The sequence below is a fragment of the Vanessa atalanta genome, chromosome 13 (genome assembly GCF_905147765.1).
Source record: "Vanessa atalanta chromosome 13, ilVanAtal1.2, whole genome shotgun sequence".
Lineage (NCBI taxonomy): Eukaryota > Metazoa > Arthropoda > Insecta > Lepidoptera > Nymphalidae > Vanessa > Vanessa atalanta.
Window position 1 is genome coordinate 11591446 of NC_061883.1, and position 20521 is coordinate 11611966.

Sequence of the window (20521 nt, forward strand, 5' to 3'; positions counted from 1 at the left end):
ATTATGTATATATGTTATTGGGTAAATTAAATCATCAATATATCTAAATAACAATTAGGTACTATGTCATTCATTAAAAATATAATATATTTTGTTTTATTCTTGTATCTTTTGTCAAACTCTTTTTGCCACTAATATTCATATTCATGCCACTGAATTTACTTTCAAACAACCATTCGTGATTCATTAACATTATTTTCTTTAAATGTTCAAAGGAATAAACTAAACGAAGTCGTTAAATTCTAATTAGCAAACATTGTACTATTCAGATTTCAAAGTACGCATTACTTATAAGACATGAAAACTTATTAACTAATGATCTCATTCAATATTTTCTAGTTTTAACAAAAGAATGAACGCTTTTTAAAAAAAAAAATAACGAATAAATTTACAAAACAATGACCACTAATATTTAGCCAAGAATATTCTCCCATCAAAATATGAGCTATTGTTTCTTACACAGTTTATACTCGTAATGAATGTCTCTAGTCTGGCATATTCTAGCTAACATACTTGTAGACAAACATTGTACTATTCCATGAAACATACAATGTAAAGATCGAATGTATCGAATAAAAAATACGATTAATCAAGCTCTCAATCGTTGGACTATAAGTAAAATTTAATAATAAGCGAGTTTCATTCTTTAAGTTGAAATTGGCATTGGCAAATCAGTTTTACCTGTTTTATACCAAATTAAAAAAAATTCATAGGTTCAAATCTTCTCAAGAAAGGCTCCGTTAATTTTATCTGTATTTTGTGTTATACCTAATTCGTGCTACGCCTCGAAGAAAAATATATTAAATACCCGTCGGATACCTCATTTGATGCTGAAGTGAAAATCGTTAGAGACAAACTAAGAATATACTTGGTAGTAGTCCGGGAAAACACGAAAATGCGTTTTACTGCGCGTGAAAAGTGAATTCCTTTGGTTGTGTCTTACACGCCATCCTATCGATCGATCGATTTTTGCAAAAGTATGTTATGCGCAATTATAGCTAGCTGGTCTCACTTAAGAACAGCCGCCGTGGCCGAAATCAGTCAGGAGAACTTTTTATCTGTTTGTGAATGTATTTATCCAATGCTGTGATAAATATGTAACATGTAACAGATTTTCACCCACATATGCCCAGGTTGCGAGGCGTGCAAAAGACCTAGGCGCCGTGCAATACATGGCGTCTCACCAACGATGAGGCGCCCCAGATACTTTGTTTAAAATCCCTTGCTTATGATTAAAATAGAGCTGACCTTACACATGCAGGTTTGCTAACCTTTTTTTATTCTCGAACGCGAGAAAAACACAATTTAAATACAACTTGCTCAGTACCGCCGCTGAACCATTTCAATTCATTTATTTAATTTAATCTGTAATTTATTATCGCAGTTCTCACCTCACTACGGGACACTATCGTGGTCACTGCAACGTACTTTACAATTTACATACGTACGCACAAAAAATTATGTATCTATAATATAATTAAAGAGAAAAAATATAACATTTAATTTATTTGAATTTACAACAATATTTGAATCAAACACGCAAATATTTTAATTTTTGTACCTCTACTTAATTAGATTCTACTTTTTCATATCACCTTATATGAAAAAGAATAATATATTATATAGAATATATCATAGTAGTATATATTATATGTAAATTTTTGTGACTTCTGTATGTAAGCCGAAATCTACAATTGGCAATCAATGTTCAAGGACAATCTTCTACTTGTATTTTTATAATCGTTTAGTAGTATAGTACCTACTTATTACATACATATTTACATAATTGGGCTGCATTACAGATACAGAATGCTATGACGTAAAATATTATCTGGCCGCAAACTACACGTTCGTATTGACGTTCGACGCTCTCAATAAAAATAATGGCATAGTGCCCGAAATTACTTCAGTAGTGCACGCGATCGTCTTCCGAGATCTCGCATTCCGTCTGAGCGAACCGCTATACGTTTTAACGTCTAGGACAGACCGCGCATCGCTTTGATGTTTTTATAATTACATTGTAGAATACAAAGCTATACAAATCCTATAATCTGCCGTATTATTTGACACTCACACTAGGGTGTCGTAATTCAATTATTGTTTGAATATAAAAGTGTGGTGCCATTTCTAATCTTCTCGTAATTCTTAGGATTGAACATTACCGACACAAACTGCGCAGCGCAGCGCATACGCTCGAGTGAGACGATATATCTCATATTCCATAAGTTTCCACAAAATCAGCTGATAACATTGCATCGTCGTTACTCGGAGTATCGGCTCGGAGTTCGAGCGCCTTGTCACAACTCACAGTCAGTCATGCCGCGATAGTGAACGCAGATGGATGTGTTAAACGGTCCGTCGCTGCGGTTACGCGGCGGCGTCAATAGCAATTGTGAAAATAAAAAACATGAATTGAATCTGTGCACCAGTGTCATGTCGCCGGAGACGCAGCGGCTCCTGCCTCCGACTACAGAGACTATTATGACGAAGCCGTTCCCTATAAGAGGTAAAATAGTGTTCGTGAATGGTTAAATCTTTGGTTCCTAAAATATAATAATATAAGTGTTCCCGTCGCGTCGGTTCGTTTCGCAGAAACTGAAGAATACGCTCATAAATCGATACTAATCGCATTAGTTGTTTTTTTTATTTATAATCGTGGGTTTTGACATTCTTTTACGTCGGGACCTTCGGTAAGGAGATTCTTTATTAAATAGTGATAAGGATAAAAACTATTTTAGCGTATCAAATCAGATTAAAGTGCTTTAAGAGGTTAGAAATCGGATTAATAACAATCATGTATTTTATGTGTATCAAACTCTTTAAAATGTTGTTTATAAACATTTAATGCTAACATTAGTTCGTAAAAATTAATATAATTTTAATTTTAATAGCAGTTACTTCACTGATTTCGCCATTGTATGGTTAATTAATAGCATTCATCCGTATTTTACTCCATTAATAAATACACATACATACACATATGTACATACTATTACATAACGTTGGTATGTATTATTTACTTCTAATTTTTCGTATTAGTTACGATTGTTATTATAAAATAATGAACCAAAATGTACAGTAGATCGCAATTTTATTTTCTGGCACTAATAGGCAACACGGCTTTGTATACAAAGTATCGTATACATACAAGATTTAAAAATATATCAATAGTATTTTTTGGGTATTCTTAATAACTGATTATAAAACCATATAAAAAAATTAAAAAGGTTTTACGTAACTAATATTTTTAAATACTTATGCAAATATTGTTTTTTATAATAAACAATAAATATTTATGATTTTCGATGAAATATTGGTTTAATTCTAGACAATACTTTGTAAAATTTAAGATATAAATTAAACTAAAAAGCAAAGGAGACAGGTTTATTTTAATAATATACGTATTCTTGTTCCCGTTAAAAAAAACCTTCAACCTTCGAGCAAGGCTTCATGACCTACTCGCTCTACGTGTTACATAACAGAATACTTCACTTGGTGTATATTATCACATTTTTACTTGTTTAATATCTCAGTGGTACAAGCGATCTGTACTATATAATTATATTATAGCTGCCCATTCCGTACTTCGTAAAGATAATATAATTATTTTCGACCAATGTTACCTACATCAATTAACGTAAAAGTCGTTATAATTTTTAAACGGTTCGAATTGCAAAATGTAAGAGGAAATATTTATGATAATAAAACGAATAAATACATTGAATTACTTTCCTGTACACATTTTGGAGACCTACAAACCACTCGTACATTTTGTGTATTTGGTACAGTTTTGTCAGCATATATAAAATTACAGATTGATATTAAATTTGAAGGTTAGCTGTATCCCGTGGCTTTGTTCGCGTCTTCAATTTATTGAATGGACTGCGCGTCACCTATTGTAAATTGGTTGTACTAATTCAGAAACCTTGCAATACATACAACTCACTAAAGTTTTAACGAAATTTATATACATGTATACAAGATTTATTTTATAGTGAAAATAGTTACAAAATGCCAATATGTTTGTACACAATTTATATTATTGCGACATTTGGACTAAACATAACATAAAAACTTTGCTATTAAGGTGAAGTGAGAAGATTCTCGAGGGTTTAGAAAAGCATATAGCTTTTTTTTAGGAAATCGATAAACGATTAAGAAACTGTATGATAGAAAAAAAATAGGTATCTTGTAAAAATCATCAGATTTTCAGACTTTGACCACTCGCTGTTGCTTTATAATAAGAATTATTAATTGACAAAATCCATCATAAGTACGAATAACGTACTTAATATTTATTACCTCAAGTGTTTAAGTAATCAGTTTAACAATCATAAAATAACAAAGTAATATAAATTAAATAAAAAAAAACTTATGATATAAGCCTCAATTGAGTTACTCCATATGTCGGTCAAATGGTTGCGACGCCTTGTCAACGTCAGACCTCGCCTTAAGGGTGTTGAATGAGAGACTTCTACTATCCCAGATTATAAAACACATCATTTAAAAAAAATAGAGCCCCTGATAAATATTTTGTTACTTAATACGTTATAATAAATTACGTAGACATCATTTACAATAACCATAAAGATTATTAATTTATTTGCTTACTGTCTTATAGTTATCATTCATGCTATCAAAGTAATTTTTGACTACAAATTATCATGTCAGTCGTACGATTCTGTAAGAATTCATTTCGTATCTCACTCATGAAATGTTGACAAACGACGTACAGTGATACGCGATTTTGATACTTGTTTCCTATCAATTTTTTAAACATGAATCTCAATATCGCATATTACGTTTGTGTTCTACGGTGATTTTGGAGTATTTTTCTTGCAGTATAAGTCTATTGTAGGGTTACTGTTTACATTAGCAGCCTGTGAATTTCCCACTGCTGGGCTAAGGCCTACTCTCCCTTTGAGGAGAAGGTTTGGAGGATATTCCACCACGCTGCTCCATGTGGCAGAATTTCGTTGAAATTAGCTTTTTTATTAGAACAAATTCGAAGCTCATAGCATATGGTCGTGAAATGTTGCAAACTGATAAGTGATATTAACTTATAACAATTATAATGTTTAAAGTAGATCAAAGTAAACACTCAACAAACCGGTTTTCAACATTTTACAAGTGAGATATAAATTGATTTCCAACAGACACCGCTAATATAAGAATAACAATTACGTAGTTGTAATTGTCTCTATAATAACTTGCTGTGATTAAGTAAATAAAGCAATAGCTAATACCGAAACCATGTAAAAATGTAGGTTATTATGTACATAACTACGCTTTGTTAATAAATGTATTAAATACTTTAGCGGTATAGATAATAATAATACGTTCTCGTCACACTTGTCATATATTTTCGTAATCGTTTTTTTTTTTTTACAATACAATATAATCATTTTAATTAATTTATCAATGTTCGATTCAGACGTGTTTTCTTTCTTCGTTTTTATGATATAAGAAAAAAAAAACAGTGAACTAAATAATGTACTTCTTTTTTTTTAAAGTTGGTAAGAGAATTGTTTAGAGTAAACTTTAGTATCCGGTAGCGAGTAGGGGAGAGGTGAGAGGGGACCAAAGTTCGAGGGGATGTTCCCCTATCTTTTGGTACCTATCCGTTCCAAGGCGGTGATCTTGAGTGTTACCAAAGTAAATCATTTTTTTTATTAAGTGGAATGGCGTAATAAAGCAACGACATGCCGTGAATTATAAAATAAACATTCTAGGGATGAAACTTACAAAAACACGCAGATTTGGGAGTTAAAAGTCATTCAGTGTTCATTTTCCTAAAAAATACCTACATATGGTATGTCCATAGAGCTGCTGTCTGAACAACAGACGTCTGTGTGTGTATAATATTCTACATATTTAAATTAATATTTTTAATTTTCGAAATTTGAATATTCCCTTGCCTGTCAAAGAATACAACCGCGATACGGACATGTACTTCCAATCTTGTATGTTGAATCCTTGTCTATTATCGAACTTAAACAAAATAGCGTTTTCTCGTATATACGTACCTATATCACGACGATATATCTTTAAATATAAACAAATTAATTAATAAATTAAGTAGATATGTCATGTAAAGTTTTTTTCAAATGAGATCATCTTAAATTGTGAAAAAAATGTTAAATGATAAATAATATAATTGTAAAATCAAAACATATCACTAATCATAACAAACAATATTTCGGCCCAGTTATTGCAAAAAAAAAACTTCGTAACCAATCTGATATATTCCTGTCTCTTTTTCACGTCTAGTTCTTATAGTTAATTTTATTACTTATTAAATATAAACACTGGTTTTTAATTAAAGGTTAAAGTTTTATTTTTATAAACACACATACACATTATAGCCCGTATATTTTAACCACATTATTAATAGCATTCATAATTCATTCATTCGTTCGTTTAAATAATAATATTTAATTTGTTGTATCAATTAGTTTTTTTTCATTATATCTTATCAGTAACAGTGAACGTGTTACTTCCGTAATATTTTGGTCGCTTCTATTTGTGTCTACTGACCTTCTCATTATTCGATGTACATATTAAAAACTTTATCGATATTAGGTTCATCTACGTTCATTCACCTCTCACCAGCACGCTGGACGACGATCGTATGATATTAGCCACATAACAATGTAATATTTCGTCGCATACAGATGTACAGATACGTCAACATGGATTATCCCAAGGGGGAAGGGAAGGTATACCTAATGTCACTAATATTATTTCGCTAGACTATTATTAATTTGACATAAAAAAGACCCGCTGAGTTTCTTTCGCCGGTTCTTCTCAGCGTGTTTCCTTTTCCGACCGGTGGTAGTATTTAATTTGACCATCAATACGTAAGTGTAATGCTTGTATATTTAATAAAGTAGCTTAAGTTTTGAGTTTGCTACGTCACAGTTGTTTGAAAGTTAGTTTATTTACATAATCTACGTATTTATAATATAAAAAAAGTATATCAAACAGGCATTCGTCACGAATAATACATGTTCTTAAAAAAAAAAAATACGCGCTGTCCACGTAACAATTTACACATCATTCGTGTGCACAGAAAGGCGTCACCAAGCGAATAATAGACGAGATTATATTGAAACTCGGCGATATCACGTCTGGCACACATGATGTCTCATTTATTGGCGTTCCCTCGACCCACCGGAAAATCCAGTTATTTATCTATACACCTAAAGTACAAAGATTATGGAATTTAATTAATCATTTAAAAAAGTATTACTATATCAATGATAATTCGTTACAAATCTTATTCGTTATATAAATTTTAAACTGATTAAAACAATCGCCTCAGATAGAAGTATACAGGTAAGACAAAACCTACAAGTTTGCTTCGCTATATCTTCACTGGTCTTAAGATCAATAAATCTAAAAATATCAAAAAGTCTATAATTATTTACACTTTTAGTCTCAACTCTTAGTTACGTCACTGACCGTTCCAACTACTGCGGGATAAGTGTCACCTTGACCTAGAGCCTAAAGGCCTATGACATTAGACAAATAAAAAAAAAATCTAGTATGCGTGCGGCACATTTTTCTATAACCACATACGTATCTGACATTATTTATCTATCTTTATGACTAAAGAATGACATAAAAATCGTTTGGATCGATTGGATTTAGATTGAGAAGTTGCAACCAAAAAAAAATATTAAAAATTGCTTAAATTAAATTAAAAAATATACTCTAAATAATTTCTTGACAGTGCTGGGCCAAATATTTGTTTTACCGATTACGAATATTCAACTGAATGTTTGGTACAAATATTTTTACACGATTTATTTTGATATTTTTTTTATGATATCTTCTAAAGACAACATTCTCAGTTGATCTGTACCACATGTCTATATTTGATTTAAATTAAAAGCTAACTTTAATAAAATAAACAAACCATAGATTAACATATTTTATCAATCATACTATTCAACTTAACTACTTATATCCACTTTAATATTTAATTCTGATAACAACTTCGCTGTCATTGAAAACGCCATTTTTCCGCGAATTCAGAATGAATACTACATATTATTAGAGATCCCAAACAATGATATCATGTCAATTCAATGTTAAACTTTTTTATTTGTCTTTACTCCCCTGTGATCGGAATAGGCTAGTGTCATTGACAGCGCCGGGATCAACCAAGGCGCTACTACTGGGCAATGTTAAAATGTCGTCCCATTATTGAAATTATGCATAAAGTGAAAAACCGATACATCGTTTGAATCAATAAAATGACTCATTTATATATTATTGCATTTTTTTTTCTCTTCCTCTTAAATATTCTGCCCCGGGCATCCGAGTGCCCCTAATGTAAATTCAGTGCTAGTCATAGATTGAGTCAGAATTAACGCGTTTTAATGTTATAACTTTTAATTCAAGTAAATTATAAAAATAACATTACAATACGACCTCAGGGAGACTAATTTGCACACAATAGATTGTCCTTTAATTGTCCCACTTCTATCTTTACTATTTAAGACGAATCATCACCATAGACTAGTTTCCTTTAATACCTAAACAGTAAAACCTTCTCCGAAAAGCGCTACATCTTCTGATATAAGTTTTATGTATATTGGTTTAGTAGTTTTTTTAGTCAGGTATTACACGCAGGGTTTATCTATCTAGAGATTACATCGCTTTCATATCCGTCCGGGGCTATATTTAATAATACCAAAATAAATAATCAAGTATAAGTGAAAAATAACGGCGCGATCTATGACCCATAGATTATAAACTTAAACTAATTCCACATCAAATATTTGAACCAAACACTTGGGTATTTTTAGCAATTTTATTCAACATTCATTCAGCAGCTGCTCGCCGGTCAAACGATAATGTGGTCACGAACCATGCGCGTGCGCAACCCGTTGTGCTGTGAACCACGATAACCGCGGAATCTATTTAGTACCATAAACCGTGAAACAAATACGCTCTTTAATTACTTACTTCGTTTCACTTTACACTGCTACTATTATAACCTCTAGCTTTATACATTACTAGTTTCAAGAGGAGGGCTGACTCGGTTGAGTAACAAACAAACGTCCATCCATCTAAACTATCGCATTCATAGTATTGGTAAGATTTAAAAATAAATACGATCAAAGTATATCGTGAAATGAAATTGATAGAATAACAATAACTTTGTACTGAGATTTTTGCCGGTTCGTCTCAGTAGAATTTATATTTCGATCCAGTTGTTATCTGTACTCTGTCTGCTACACTTTCGGAGCTAAGCATGTGAACCGAATTTGATAAAAATTTGAAGCAAGCTTTAAGCCCAAGCTACATCTTTTATACCTAAAATCCCCTTCGACGCGTTCGGAACTAGTTTAATATTATCTTGCTTTTAACAGCTCATTTGATTTAATAGATATTGATGTCAAATAATTATATCTTAAAATAAAAATAAAACGCACCAAAAACACAATGGGGCGTAACTTAAACTACTTATATTCAAGTCAAGTCAAGTCAAAAATCTTTATTCAATATAGAAGTGTTTACAATTGCTTATTGATTGTCAAAAATCTACCACCGGTTCGGAATTTAGCACCTCGGACCTGAGAAGAACCGGCGAAAGAAACTCAGCGGGATATATATTTGTTTTTTTAAACATTTTCCATGTACAATTTTAGTTATTTGAAACTTTCGCACAAATCCGAAATTTTATCAATAACTGAAAAACGGACTATTTTTGTTTGTATTTTTCATTTTTAGAGATGATATAAATATCTCTTATTATCTATTGAAGATACTCATAATATGATATATCTTATATATTAGTTAATTAATTATATATTTAAATATTATGCAAAATAATGTACATCCACATCTTGTTATTCAAACATAAAAAATACAAATTACAGTCACTCGAACTGTTGTTAAATTAACAATACCTACAATATTATCCTTCGTTTTGTTACTTGTTATACGTATAATTCAGTAAAGTCATAAGCGAACGATAATAATAATATTACCGTTAATACTTACCATGCAATTATCACCAAGATATAATATTGTCTGTACTGAATCATAGTAAACAAAGATTTTTTTGTGTTATTAATAATAGAAACAGTATTTTAATTTAAAAAAGCAACGCATAGCTATCCTATTCTACCAATGATGGTTCACCATATCCAATATTACAAAATATTAAAAAATCAAATCAAGTTTATTCAAGTAAACTTCATAACGAAGCGTTTTTGAATCGTCAATGTTAAAATACTACCACCGTTTCGGAAAGCAGCCTCCATTAATCGTTTTCTCGAATGTGACGCTCCTCCTGTTATTTTTGTACATTTATTCAATTTATTCAAATATAACATTACTTATGGCATTGTCATCTTACGTGACCCACATACAAACAATGCTGCAACAGAGGGTCGCGAGCAATTGCTATCACCTTTGCTAGATAAAACCAAGTGTATTTTTTCCATCCAAGCGCCCGGAGCCGCGCCTATAACGATTTCTATGCCATTTTACACTACTCTTTTCGATTTTTTAGATGATTGAAGTTTTTGATGATTAAGTTATAAACAAACAATAATATTTTTTAAATTATAATATTTTGTTACGAATTATTATTTTGGACGATGTGACACCTCCACATACGTTTGTACAAAAAAATAAACATACATATTCATGGATTTATATAAATACAGATAAAACTATAAGCTATCAAACTATAAGATATCATTGATGTTACTAAAATTAAGCTAATATATTTTTAATCGTGCAAGCCAAATTAAATATTTTAAAAAAACTTGATACTAATTGTAACCAAGCAATATACGTATTCGCATTAGGAATCAAAAAATATTTATTCAATATTAGACCACTGATTTACAATGACTGAACTGAACTATCGATTCGGTAAGAAATACCTCAGACCTGAGAAGAATTGGCGACGCATAGTCAAAGAAATAGAAATAGCAAAGAAAAGTCTGGAGGCGATCGTTTCATTTAATTTAATAAATTGAATATTTTTGATCGGATTCTGTGTATATAAGATTATATATAAGCGTATATATTGTCCCATAAAACAATTATGAACCCCATGCTGTCGGGTAGCAGGCGTGAGCTTGTTTCTAGTGCGTGACAATATCTAGATTTTTTTTTGTTAACATTTGTGTACGTATGAGAGATATGAATACAGTGATACTAATGGCCACTATATATGTCAATTATATATGTGATTCGACTTTGTAATCTTATAACGAACGGTCCTATGCTCTCCACACAGTATTTTCAGAGATCATACGGCGATCATCAGTTCTTCGTCGAAGCTCAAGAAGGCCACGCGTTAAATTAGTCATCAAAATAATAAGTGAATTTGAATTCTTCCAATTGTTCACGGTGCCTACCTCGATTTTCCAGCGACATGATGGGACCTGGGTACGACACGTGCGCGTCCATCAAATCCCTTCATGAACTGAGTGATAGATTTACTCCGCCATCCACACCGAAATAATCAGCAACGACGTATCATACACACGTTCGATAAAACGGCACATATAAATCGCTACGATATATCATCGTTGGCATTAGTTACCGTCCTCCTGGTCATATCTCCACGCTTTTGTTCGAAAAATCTATATCTGGACATACACTCGTAAATAATCTCTGAGAGGCCAACTTATATCGTGCGTAATGCAGTCACTAGTTGATTTTATCATTATCACGCACCAAAATGCACTCGGCAACATGGCTCTTCTGTATTATCTGTCTTCGACGATAAACCGAACATTAGTATATAATAGATGGATTTAGACATTATATTTTAATGAAATTATAATAATTCCCGGAAACTACACGATATCCAAGAAATTACTTCTTGGATATCGCGTAATTTCCGGATTGAAGTACTGTATTAAAACATGTTCAAGTAAATGCGTTGTTTTTATAAGTTTATCATTATTTTGTCGACGGTCCATCTCTCGACGTATGTCAATATGATAGAACGATACTTGTTGATAAAAATATATGTAGTATATTATTTTATGTTTGTCGCAGTATACATGATACAGTGTTAATATTGATAAACATTTTATGTTTATTTACATAATAATTACTTATTTACATTGTATGTTAAAATAATATTTTATTATTTACTTGATAAATAAAAATGAATGTTTTTATATTATTGGTCTAAATGTTTCTAAAACATTAATCCGATTGAGGTAAAACTTTAAATATCAGATTTTTTCTGCGTTTCTAAATATTAACATTTTAAGTAGAACCTTATTCAACCGGAGAGAAGCCGGGACGAGTAGCAACCATATAAAAATCAAATAAAAACATAGTAACTGTATAAATCACGACTGCGTAGAATAGTGTCAAGAAAGTCAGCGTAACTTTCCCGGTGTCGTAATTCTGATTTTCCTGACGAAAAAGAATATACCTGCGCAAGCAATAAGGTTATATCTCAAAGTGTCGTACAGCTGCAAAAAACACACGATAAATTTCTAAATATAGTTCTACAAATTCGAAATAACAAACGAGTTTTTTCGTAGTTTGTTCTCTTCAGCATTTTACAAGGCTATGTCGACTCTTAAGAATATTTCGATTTCATGATTCTCAAAAATTTATTTTTAACTGGGTTTTTTTGTTAAATCTCAAAATAATTATTTAAATTATTTAAGTCATTAAAATGATTACTTGGATAGTAATCATTTTTTATGACTTTTTTTACTTAGTTAATATTTATATAATTTAATAGTCACATTGTCCTAATTGCGTGGCACGTTATCGCGGTGCTCAAATTTAATACATATTTGAAATTCATGAAATTAAAAATCTATTTATTTTCAGTATATTGCTAGTAGAACTAAATCACACCGGTATGCATGCGCCGAGCATTGCTTACTGCGTATTAGGTATCCCACGTAAGTGTCAACTATAAACGTGCAAACATTTTTTTCAGCTGACTACGAGCTATTCACGAAGATTCAGCTTGATAGTAATTATTTTTACATCAAGTATCTAATACTTTTGAGCGTAAGACCGAGATGATGTACCACGAAATTTGTAGGACAATGTGACTATTAAATGCTAGCTAGTAATCATTTTTGATGACTTCATCATCGATACATATTGGAAGGAGACTCTTTGATCGAACCATACATTTCGTAGGATAAATATTTATCATTATTTAAGGATCTTGAAATCGACATATTTATCCCTGTTACCTCTGTTAGCTACCACAATCGAGAATTTTCGTACAGGAAATTGTTGGGCGTTTCATCATAATGAAGCTACTCACGAAACATTAGTTTGATAGTAATCAAGTGCAAAAATGTACCATGGATCCCGGACTTCTATAATACTTACAAGGACTAGTAATATTTTAAATATAAAAGGTCATAGGGTAATAACTAAATTAAAACGTACGGTGGCATTCTATAAGTTAAGAATTCTTATTAGTGAATATGTTATACAAAAATTTTAATACCTTATGAACTCAGCCTTGATTGTAAACTGTATTGAAATTGAAAAAGAGAAATTGCAATAAACTAGGTATTATTTCCTATTTTGTGGCTTGTTTTATTTATTCTTTATTTCATTTTGTTCATACATATATTGGATTAAATAATATTTTTATTTTTTAAATGAATAATATCGGAATTGCGATTCAACGGGGAAATGCTGCTATATATATATATATCGGAGCGTTGTTACTTTGGTTGTTGATTTGGATAATTAATGAATCGAGTAGTTGGCAATAATGTTTGATGGCTGATTTACTTTTAAGAGCGGGTCACCCCGAATGGAGTTGTAAGTGCCATGGCAACGCGAGTCGTTATGTTTTGACAAGCTTCTCGAATGCGATGGTTGCTTCCAAACCCATTTGCTCTTAATCGAGATGAATTATTGTAATCCTTTGATATTATTGTGGTGTACGATTATTGAATCAATGAATACAGTGATTAGACGATATTAAATATCTTTTATTTTATGAATATCTCCATTGCACGCCCACATAGTCTTACAAATGTCGGATCAATCCCCGAACCCAACTGTTCGGCATCCTGCTTCTCCGACATCAGAAGTGGGATCAGAACACATATCAGACTACGTAGGCTCACTCAGCAGGCTACCAATGCCACAGATCAAGCAAGCAAGAAATACAATGGACGTCTCGAAGAAAACATCCCCGCTGACGTGTTTTTCCTGCGGCGAGCGAAGCCACATATCGACGCGTTGTGCGAAGAAGGATAAACAAAACAAGCGAGTCGGTTGTGTAACGTCGATTGGATGTCTGCACGATGAAGCCAACTGTAGGCTTATTCTTTATTGATAACGGTGGGCAGTTTTCATTTTGTTTTGATTTCGGTGTTAACAAATTACTTGGTAAGAGAAAGCATGGCATAATGACCCTACTAGAGATTGACTTGGTGACAAAGTTGGCCTTGGTGGCAAATGATGGCCTTGGTGGCAAGTGATTGACTTGGTGACAAAATTGGCCTTGGTGGCAAATGACAGCCTTGGTGGCAAGAGATTGACTGAGTGGCGTACATAGACCTTGGTGGTCTTGCTGGTCGCTTACCTTGTAAAGTTATGCTGCTAGAGAATATTATGCTATTGAGATAGCATGGAAGGTTATAATATTCATCGTGTGGTGGTCAGAATGGCCAAGCGTGTTATGATGTGTACATTTGTTGTTTCATTGTTTACAGACGAGGAGGTTTACAGCAACGAGACACACGAGGACGTGTGATAGTTCAGGATGGCCGTATCGGAGCGTTGTTACTTTGGTTGTTGATTTGGATAATTAATGAATCGAGTAGTTGGCAATAATGTTTGATGGCTGATTTACTTTTAAGAGCGGGTCACCCCGAATGGAGTTGTAAGTGCCATGGCAACGCGAGTCGTTATGTTTTGACAAGCTTCTCGAATACGATGGTTGCTTCCAAACCCATTTGCTCTTAATCGAGATGAATTATTGTAATCCTTTGATATTATTGTGGTGTACGATTATTGAATCAATGAATACAGTGATTAGACGATATTAAATACGTTTTATTTTGTAAATATCTCCATTGCACGCCCACATAGTCTTACAAATGTCGGATCAATCCCCGAACCCAACTGTTCGGCATCCTGATTCTCCGACATATATATCATAAGACGACGAAGAAAATAAATTAAATCATTATTTTAATCATGCAATCGTTTGTTGTTAAAAATTAAATATAAAACTTCATGTAAAACTGAAGTAAAGGAAAATAAAAAATAAGTAGTTATAACCTTGAAAACTTGTTAGGTGATAATGATGTGAATTGGTTATTTCGTCAACGAAAGAATACAAGTTCAAGTATAAGACATTGTAAAATAATTAACAAATTTATTATCAAATATCCCGCTGAGTTTCTTTCGCCGGTTCTTCTCAGGTCCGAGGTGCTAAATTCCGAACCGGTGGTAGATTTTTGACAATCAATAAGCAAGTGTAAACACTTCTATATTGAATAAAGATTTTTGACTTGACTTGACTTTGACTTTGATTCTTATTCTTGTTTGTTTAGTCCTGAGTGATTAGTTAAATAAGGCTACCAAATATATTTTTTTTGGCCATAGTTTATCATTTATCATAGACGATCACAATCCACTGCTGGATATAGGCCTCTCCCAAAGTGCGCCAAAGCTCCTGGTTTTCTGCCTTCCGCATCTAGTCGGGCTGGAATTAGAAAATAGTCTTCACCTGTGTCTCAAAAGTGATGGTATGGCGGTTATGAGATGTGAAGTTAAACTGATATTTCCGAGTCCAACCCCGAGCAGGGTTTAAGCGTCACTGAATTTTCATGTGCCTAATTTTTTTTTAATATAAATATATCCTGAGGAATCCTGCATGTACTGGCTGATAATGTGCCTCGTGTATCGACAAACTTAAATTGGAGTAGTATAGTGGAGCTAAAAGAAAAGAAGAGAGGCCTAGCTGTGAGACATTACAGGCTAACAGCCTTTACTTAATTTTTTTACATCCTGCTAATCATTTAATTTGAGCACGCACATGTGCGTTTTAATAATAATGTTATAATGTTCGCTAGTCACCGTTGAAAAAGGCAACCTTGGTCATGGTCGTTGGTTTATATATAAACGTACACTATGTATATAAATAATATCAATATTATATTGATAATAATTGATGATACAGTGTACACCTCAGTGGTATAACATTTATTTTTAATTCAAATTTTGGTCTTAATTGTATTCAAATAAAAATTAATAATAGTTCAATAACAATCATTATTATTTTTAGATAAAACAACCTTTGATGAAAACGTTGAGTAGTCCTTAGGTCTGTATGAGTCGGTACTCATTGCGGACTAAAGGATTATAAACAGTGAATCTAATAAACACTATAAAACCGGACGATTATAAATGACGCAGTTTTAACATCTATATTGTCATTGTTTATCGATTAGTCACGTGTTGATTACAGTATTTGTAGGACTAGTTATTTAAAGTCAAAATGGAATTATTATACATCTTTTATGAGAATAATATTGCAATATTTATATTACAATTCTTTAATAAATGATATATTATATAATTCATTAAAAGTACAGAAAACTATATTATATATAAGACGGCGACTGCGATAGATCAGCGGCACGCCCGTCATCGGTAGAAGCTTGTGGTACAGGGTTCATGGCGTAGGTCTCAGGCAAATACCCACAACGATACAATATGACAATTCTTGTACTTTATGTTACCCACATCTCAACCTACATCAGCAATCTCAAATTATAAAGTAGGTATATTATAACTATCCCGTTTGGAAGGCTCGAACTGTATCGCTCTCTATAATAAAATTTAGCTTCCGACTCATCGCTCTCGAAAGAATTATAAATGAAAATGGTTAAAAAAAATAAAAATAATATATCCCGCTGAGTTTCTTTCGCCGGTTCTTCTCAGGTCCGAGGTGCTAAATTCCGAACCGGTGGTAGATTTTTGACAATCAATAAGCAAGTGTAAACACTTCTATATTGAATAAAGATTTTTGATTTTGATTTTGAAATGTGACAGTTGTCCCTTCAAACGATTCCGATCACGTGACTCATTATGTCACGGCGTTCACACCCCACAGATACAACAAAACATCTAAGTTAATAATTATTCATAATTGACGACATATACATTAATTTTTTTATGGTCCACAGTTTCATCGTTGTTTTTTACGTTGCTGTAAGCAATTACCAAGACAAATTGTAGAGTAAAAAACAAAAATAATGATTGTTATTATGTTCGTATGTATTAAATTATAATTTCTGGTATATGTCAGCCACTGACGAATACGTCGAGGATTGTACATCACAATCTTAACATCGATCTTAGTAGAAGCTAAGTTTTTGTTCCACATTAATTTACAACATAACATAAATTGTTGTTGTTATAACATATATTAATATTTCATTTATAACTTTTATTATTCATTAAGAATTTTTATTAAAAAAAAAAAATCTTCGATTATTTATATTTCTAGACGGAATGTCAAAGCTGAAAACGCGATGAAAAAAAATGGTAGCCAACAGTTTGCCAATAAGTTCACGCGCACTAGTGAAGTATGACATTTGACGAGTGTCAAACGTAGCTGTAACGGACACCAAGATGATAAAGTTATCCTACGTGACTTTGGTGAAACAATCTGTGCTCTGTCGGCACAACTATAAGCCATTAAACTAAGAATTTAATTGAATTGAATGATAAAGTTAGCCCGTTTTTTTAAGTTCATTTGTAGTGCGACACTTTATCTATATTTAAATAATCCATCTATTTATTCTATATTTTTTTCCTTATGGTTTTCTTATATAAATATACGGCATATTTATGGCAAGAGTATTTAATTGAAAATCAATCATTTAATATGAATAGTAAACGGTTATTATTTATATTAACCATAATGATTAAACTTACCGTATCTAATTTATGCCTATATATATTAAACTAATCTATTTTTTTGCTAATAGTGGACATTCAACACTTAAATTTGTTACGTTTTATTTCAAAATTTAAATCATGATACTTAATGGGGTAAACAGTTATCCCATCAAAAACATAAATGTAAAAATGAGAGCCAAGTTAAATATTATAATATATACCTTGGTTGTTGTCTTCAACGACAAAAGAAGTGAGATCTAAATTTGTGCCAAGTTAAATAGTCCTTTCTGAAATTTTATTATAACTACATAAAATATCATTTCTTCTTATAACTTGGGGTAGTATATTGTTGCCTAAGGTCTGACTTGGCTAGTTCTTATATGTTTATAAAAACAAATTGTAGTTTGTGTTTAGAATAACAAATTATAACTCAGAACATCTAAGAAGAATGGAGGACAGCTCAGTATTGCTCAGTTAGTATTAACGTACATTAAGAGCTGCGATGTTCCAGTCACTAGAAAACATGAATCTTAACCAGATATTGCAAGTTCATATCCAGACAAGTACCATTGAATATTTGCGTGCTTAATTTGTGTTTATAATTCATTTGTAACAGGCTTAGAACTTACGAAGGCTTTAATATAATTTGTATATGAGAACTAGCCAAGTCAGACTATAGGCAACAATATATTACCCCAAGTTATAAGAAGAAATGATATTTTATGTAGTTATAATAAAATTTCAGAAAGGACTATTTAACTTGGCACAAATTTAGATCTCACTTCTTTTGTCGTTGAAGACAACAACCAAGGTATATATTATAATATTTAACTTGGCTCTCATTTTTACATTTATGTTTTTGATGGGATATCACTACTTTTTGTATATAAATTATTAGTAGGTACTTATTAATAACAAAATTAATACCAAATGGTTTTTGTTAAGCTATTCTATTTTCTTATGTTTACGGGGTATAATTGTCTTTTTATTGATACGTTCTTATTTTTCTTGTAGGTACCTCTGAAATATTCGAGTGAATTGCTCATTCAGTGTCCGGATATTTTTTAGGCGTTTTCTGTTTATACTTAATTTGCCCAAGTAGGGGTGGTATAATTTGCGCAGACGGTTGTACTCTACAATAGAGCTCTCTTGTGTCTTGATTTGACTTGGACCTAAATTGATAAGATGTACTCCATCTAAGTTTTTAACTCTAGAGAGGCCATCGTAAGCCTGCTCTTTACTTAAATTATGTTTAAATTGAATTGTTATTTTACGTGCGCTATTGCTGTTGTCGACGTCCTCAATGTACTTTCTCTATTTTTCCATTGGACCCATTCACCAGTCCTTTGCTGACATCAGCATGCTCACTCGATACTGTTCTTCCAAGCAATAAGGATCCCCGTTTGTAGCGCTAGAGTACAAACATAAAACATTCCTGTTACGATATACATACTCTACTACAGTCTCACGAAACCTATTTTCATGTTGTATACTAGTATACTCAAACAAAAAATATGCAGTCGAATAGACTAGGCAGCTTCCATCGGAAGGCATTGAAATAATTCTTATGAGCGCGGTTGCCACTCGCTGAGACACGTCCGCGTTAAGGTTTAATCGCAACGCTTCTATCCCGCTGCTTCGGCATCACGTCGCGCGCCGTGTACCGAAATACCTATTATTATTATTTTTTAAAGTATATATATAGATTTTGCACCATTGATGTGCGCTAAATGCTAGTTAATAACGTAATAAATACCAAAGTCGGCTATACTAATAAGTAATAAAACGGAAATATTTGGATTTAAAAAACTTAAGGGTGGTATTCAACTTGTTATATATTCACGTGAAGACCCTATCCACATTAAGACTGGCTGTCATAAGTTTTGATTGCTGGTTCTTACATCATTTTTTTATTACATTACAGTTATTACAGGAACTAAGTATATAAGTGTTCCTATAGACCCAATAAAATGAAAAATTACAATAAAATGATAAAAAATTACCAGTTTCAGATTTTTTCCTTTATATTGGCCTAATTATCTACCTGCATGCCAAATTTCAACTTTCTAGGTCACCTGGAAGTAGGTTATAGTTTTGATCTATAGGTCAGTCAGTGATAAAAATGACGATTTTTAGACGTTAATATCTAAATAACCATTTGAGATGCGTTTATGAAATTTGGAACACATATGTATCTCGCGAGTCTCAATATATGAGCCAAATTTGACACATTTATGTCAAATAGTTTTTGAGTTATGAGGAGGTCAAAAGTGGCTCCAAATGGTTCGTGTAATATTACACACGGTGCTGCACGCCAGTTCTGCTATACTAGAACTTGAACTACTTACATAAGTAACACAAGTAAATCATTACATTGTGGCAAAGAACCAATCGGCAATAAATAATGATATATATTACTTCTAAACCTTGACAGGATTAGTAATCTGTACGCATTTGTCACTGCTGACAGCCGTTATGTAAATAATTGATAAAAATTGTGTACTCGCTTTTTAACCTAAAATACTTGGGTATATATTGTAATAAAAAAAAGTATATTGTCAATGTTCCTATTGGACTAATCCAATTCAGCTTTCCCACGGCGAACACGCGTATAAAT

At 32.2% G+C, this 20521-nt stretch overlaps 1 protein-coding gene across 3 annotated transcripts in view; it reads left to right on the forward strand.

Annotated features, from left to right (window-relative positions):
• Nucleotides 1-1923: 1923 nt before the first annotated feature.
• Nucleotides 1924-20521, forward strand: part of LOC125068017 (6-phosphofructo-2-kinase/fructose-2,6-bisphosphatase) — a 33472-nt gene continuing 14874 nt past the window's right edge. For all 3 annotated transcript variants that reach the window (XM_047676963.1, XM_047676965.1, XM_047676964.1), the window contains exon 1: nt 1924-2506. In XM_047676963.1, coding sequence (XP_047532919.1) covers nt 2338-2506 — 169 coding nt within the window. In that variant the 5' untranslated portion in view covers nt 1924-2337. The remainder of the gene's footprint in view (nt 2507-20521) is intronic.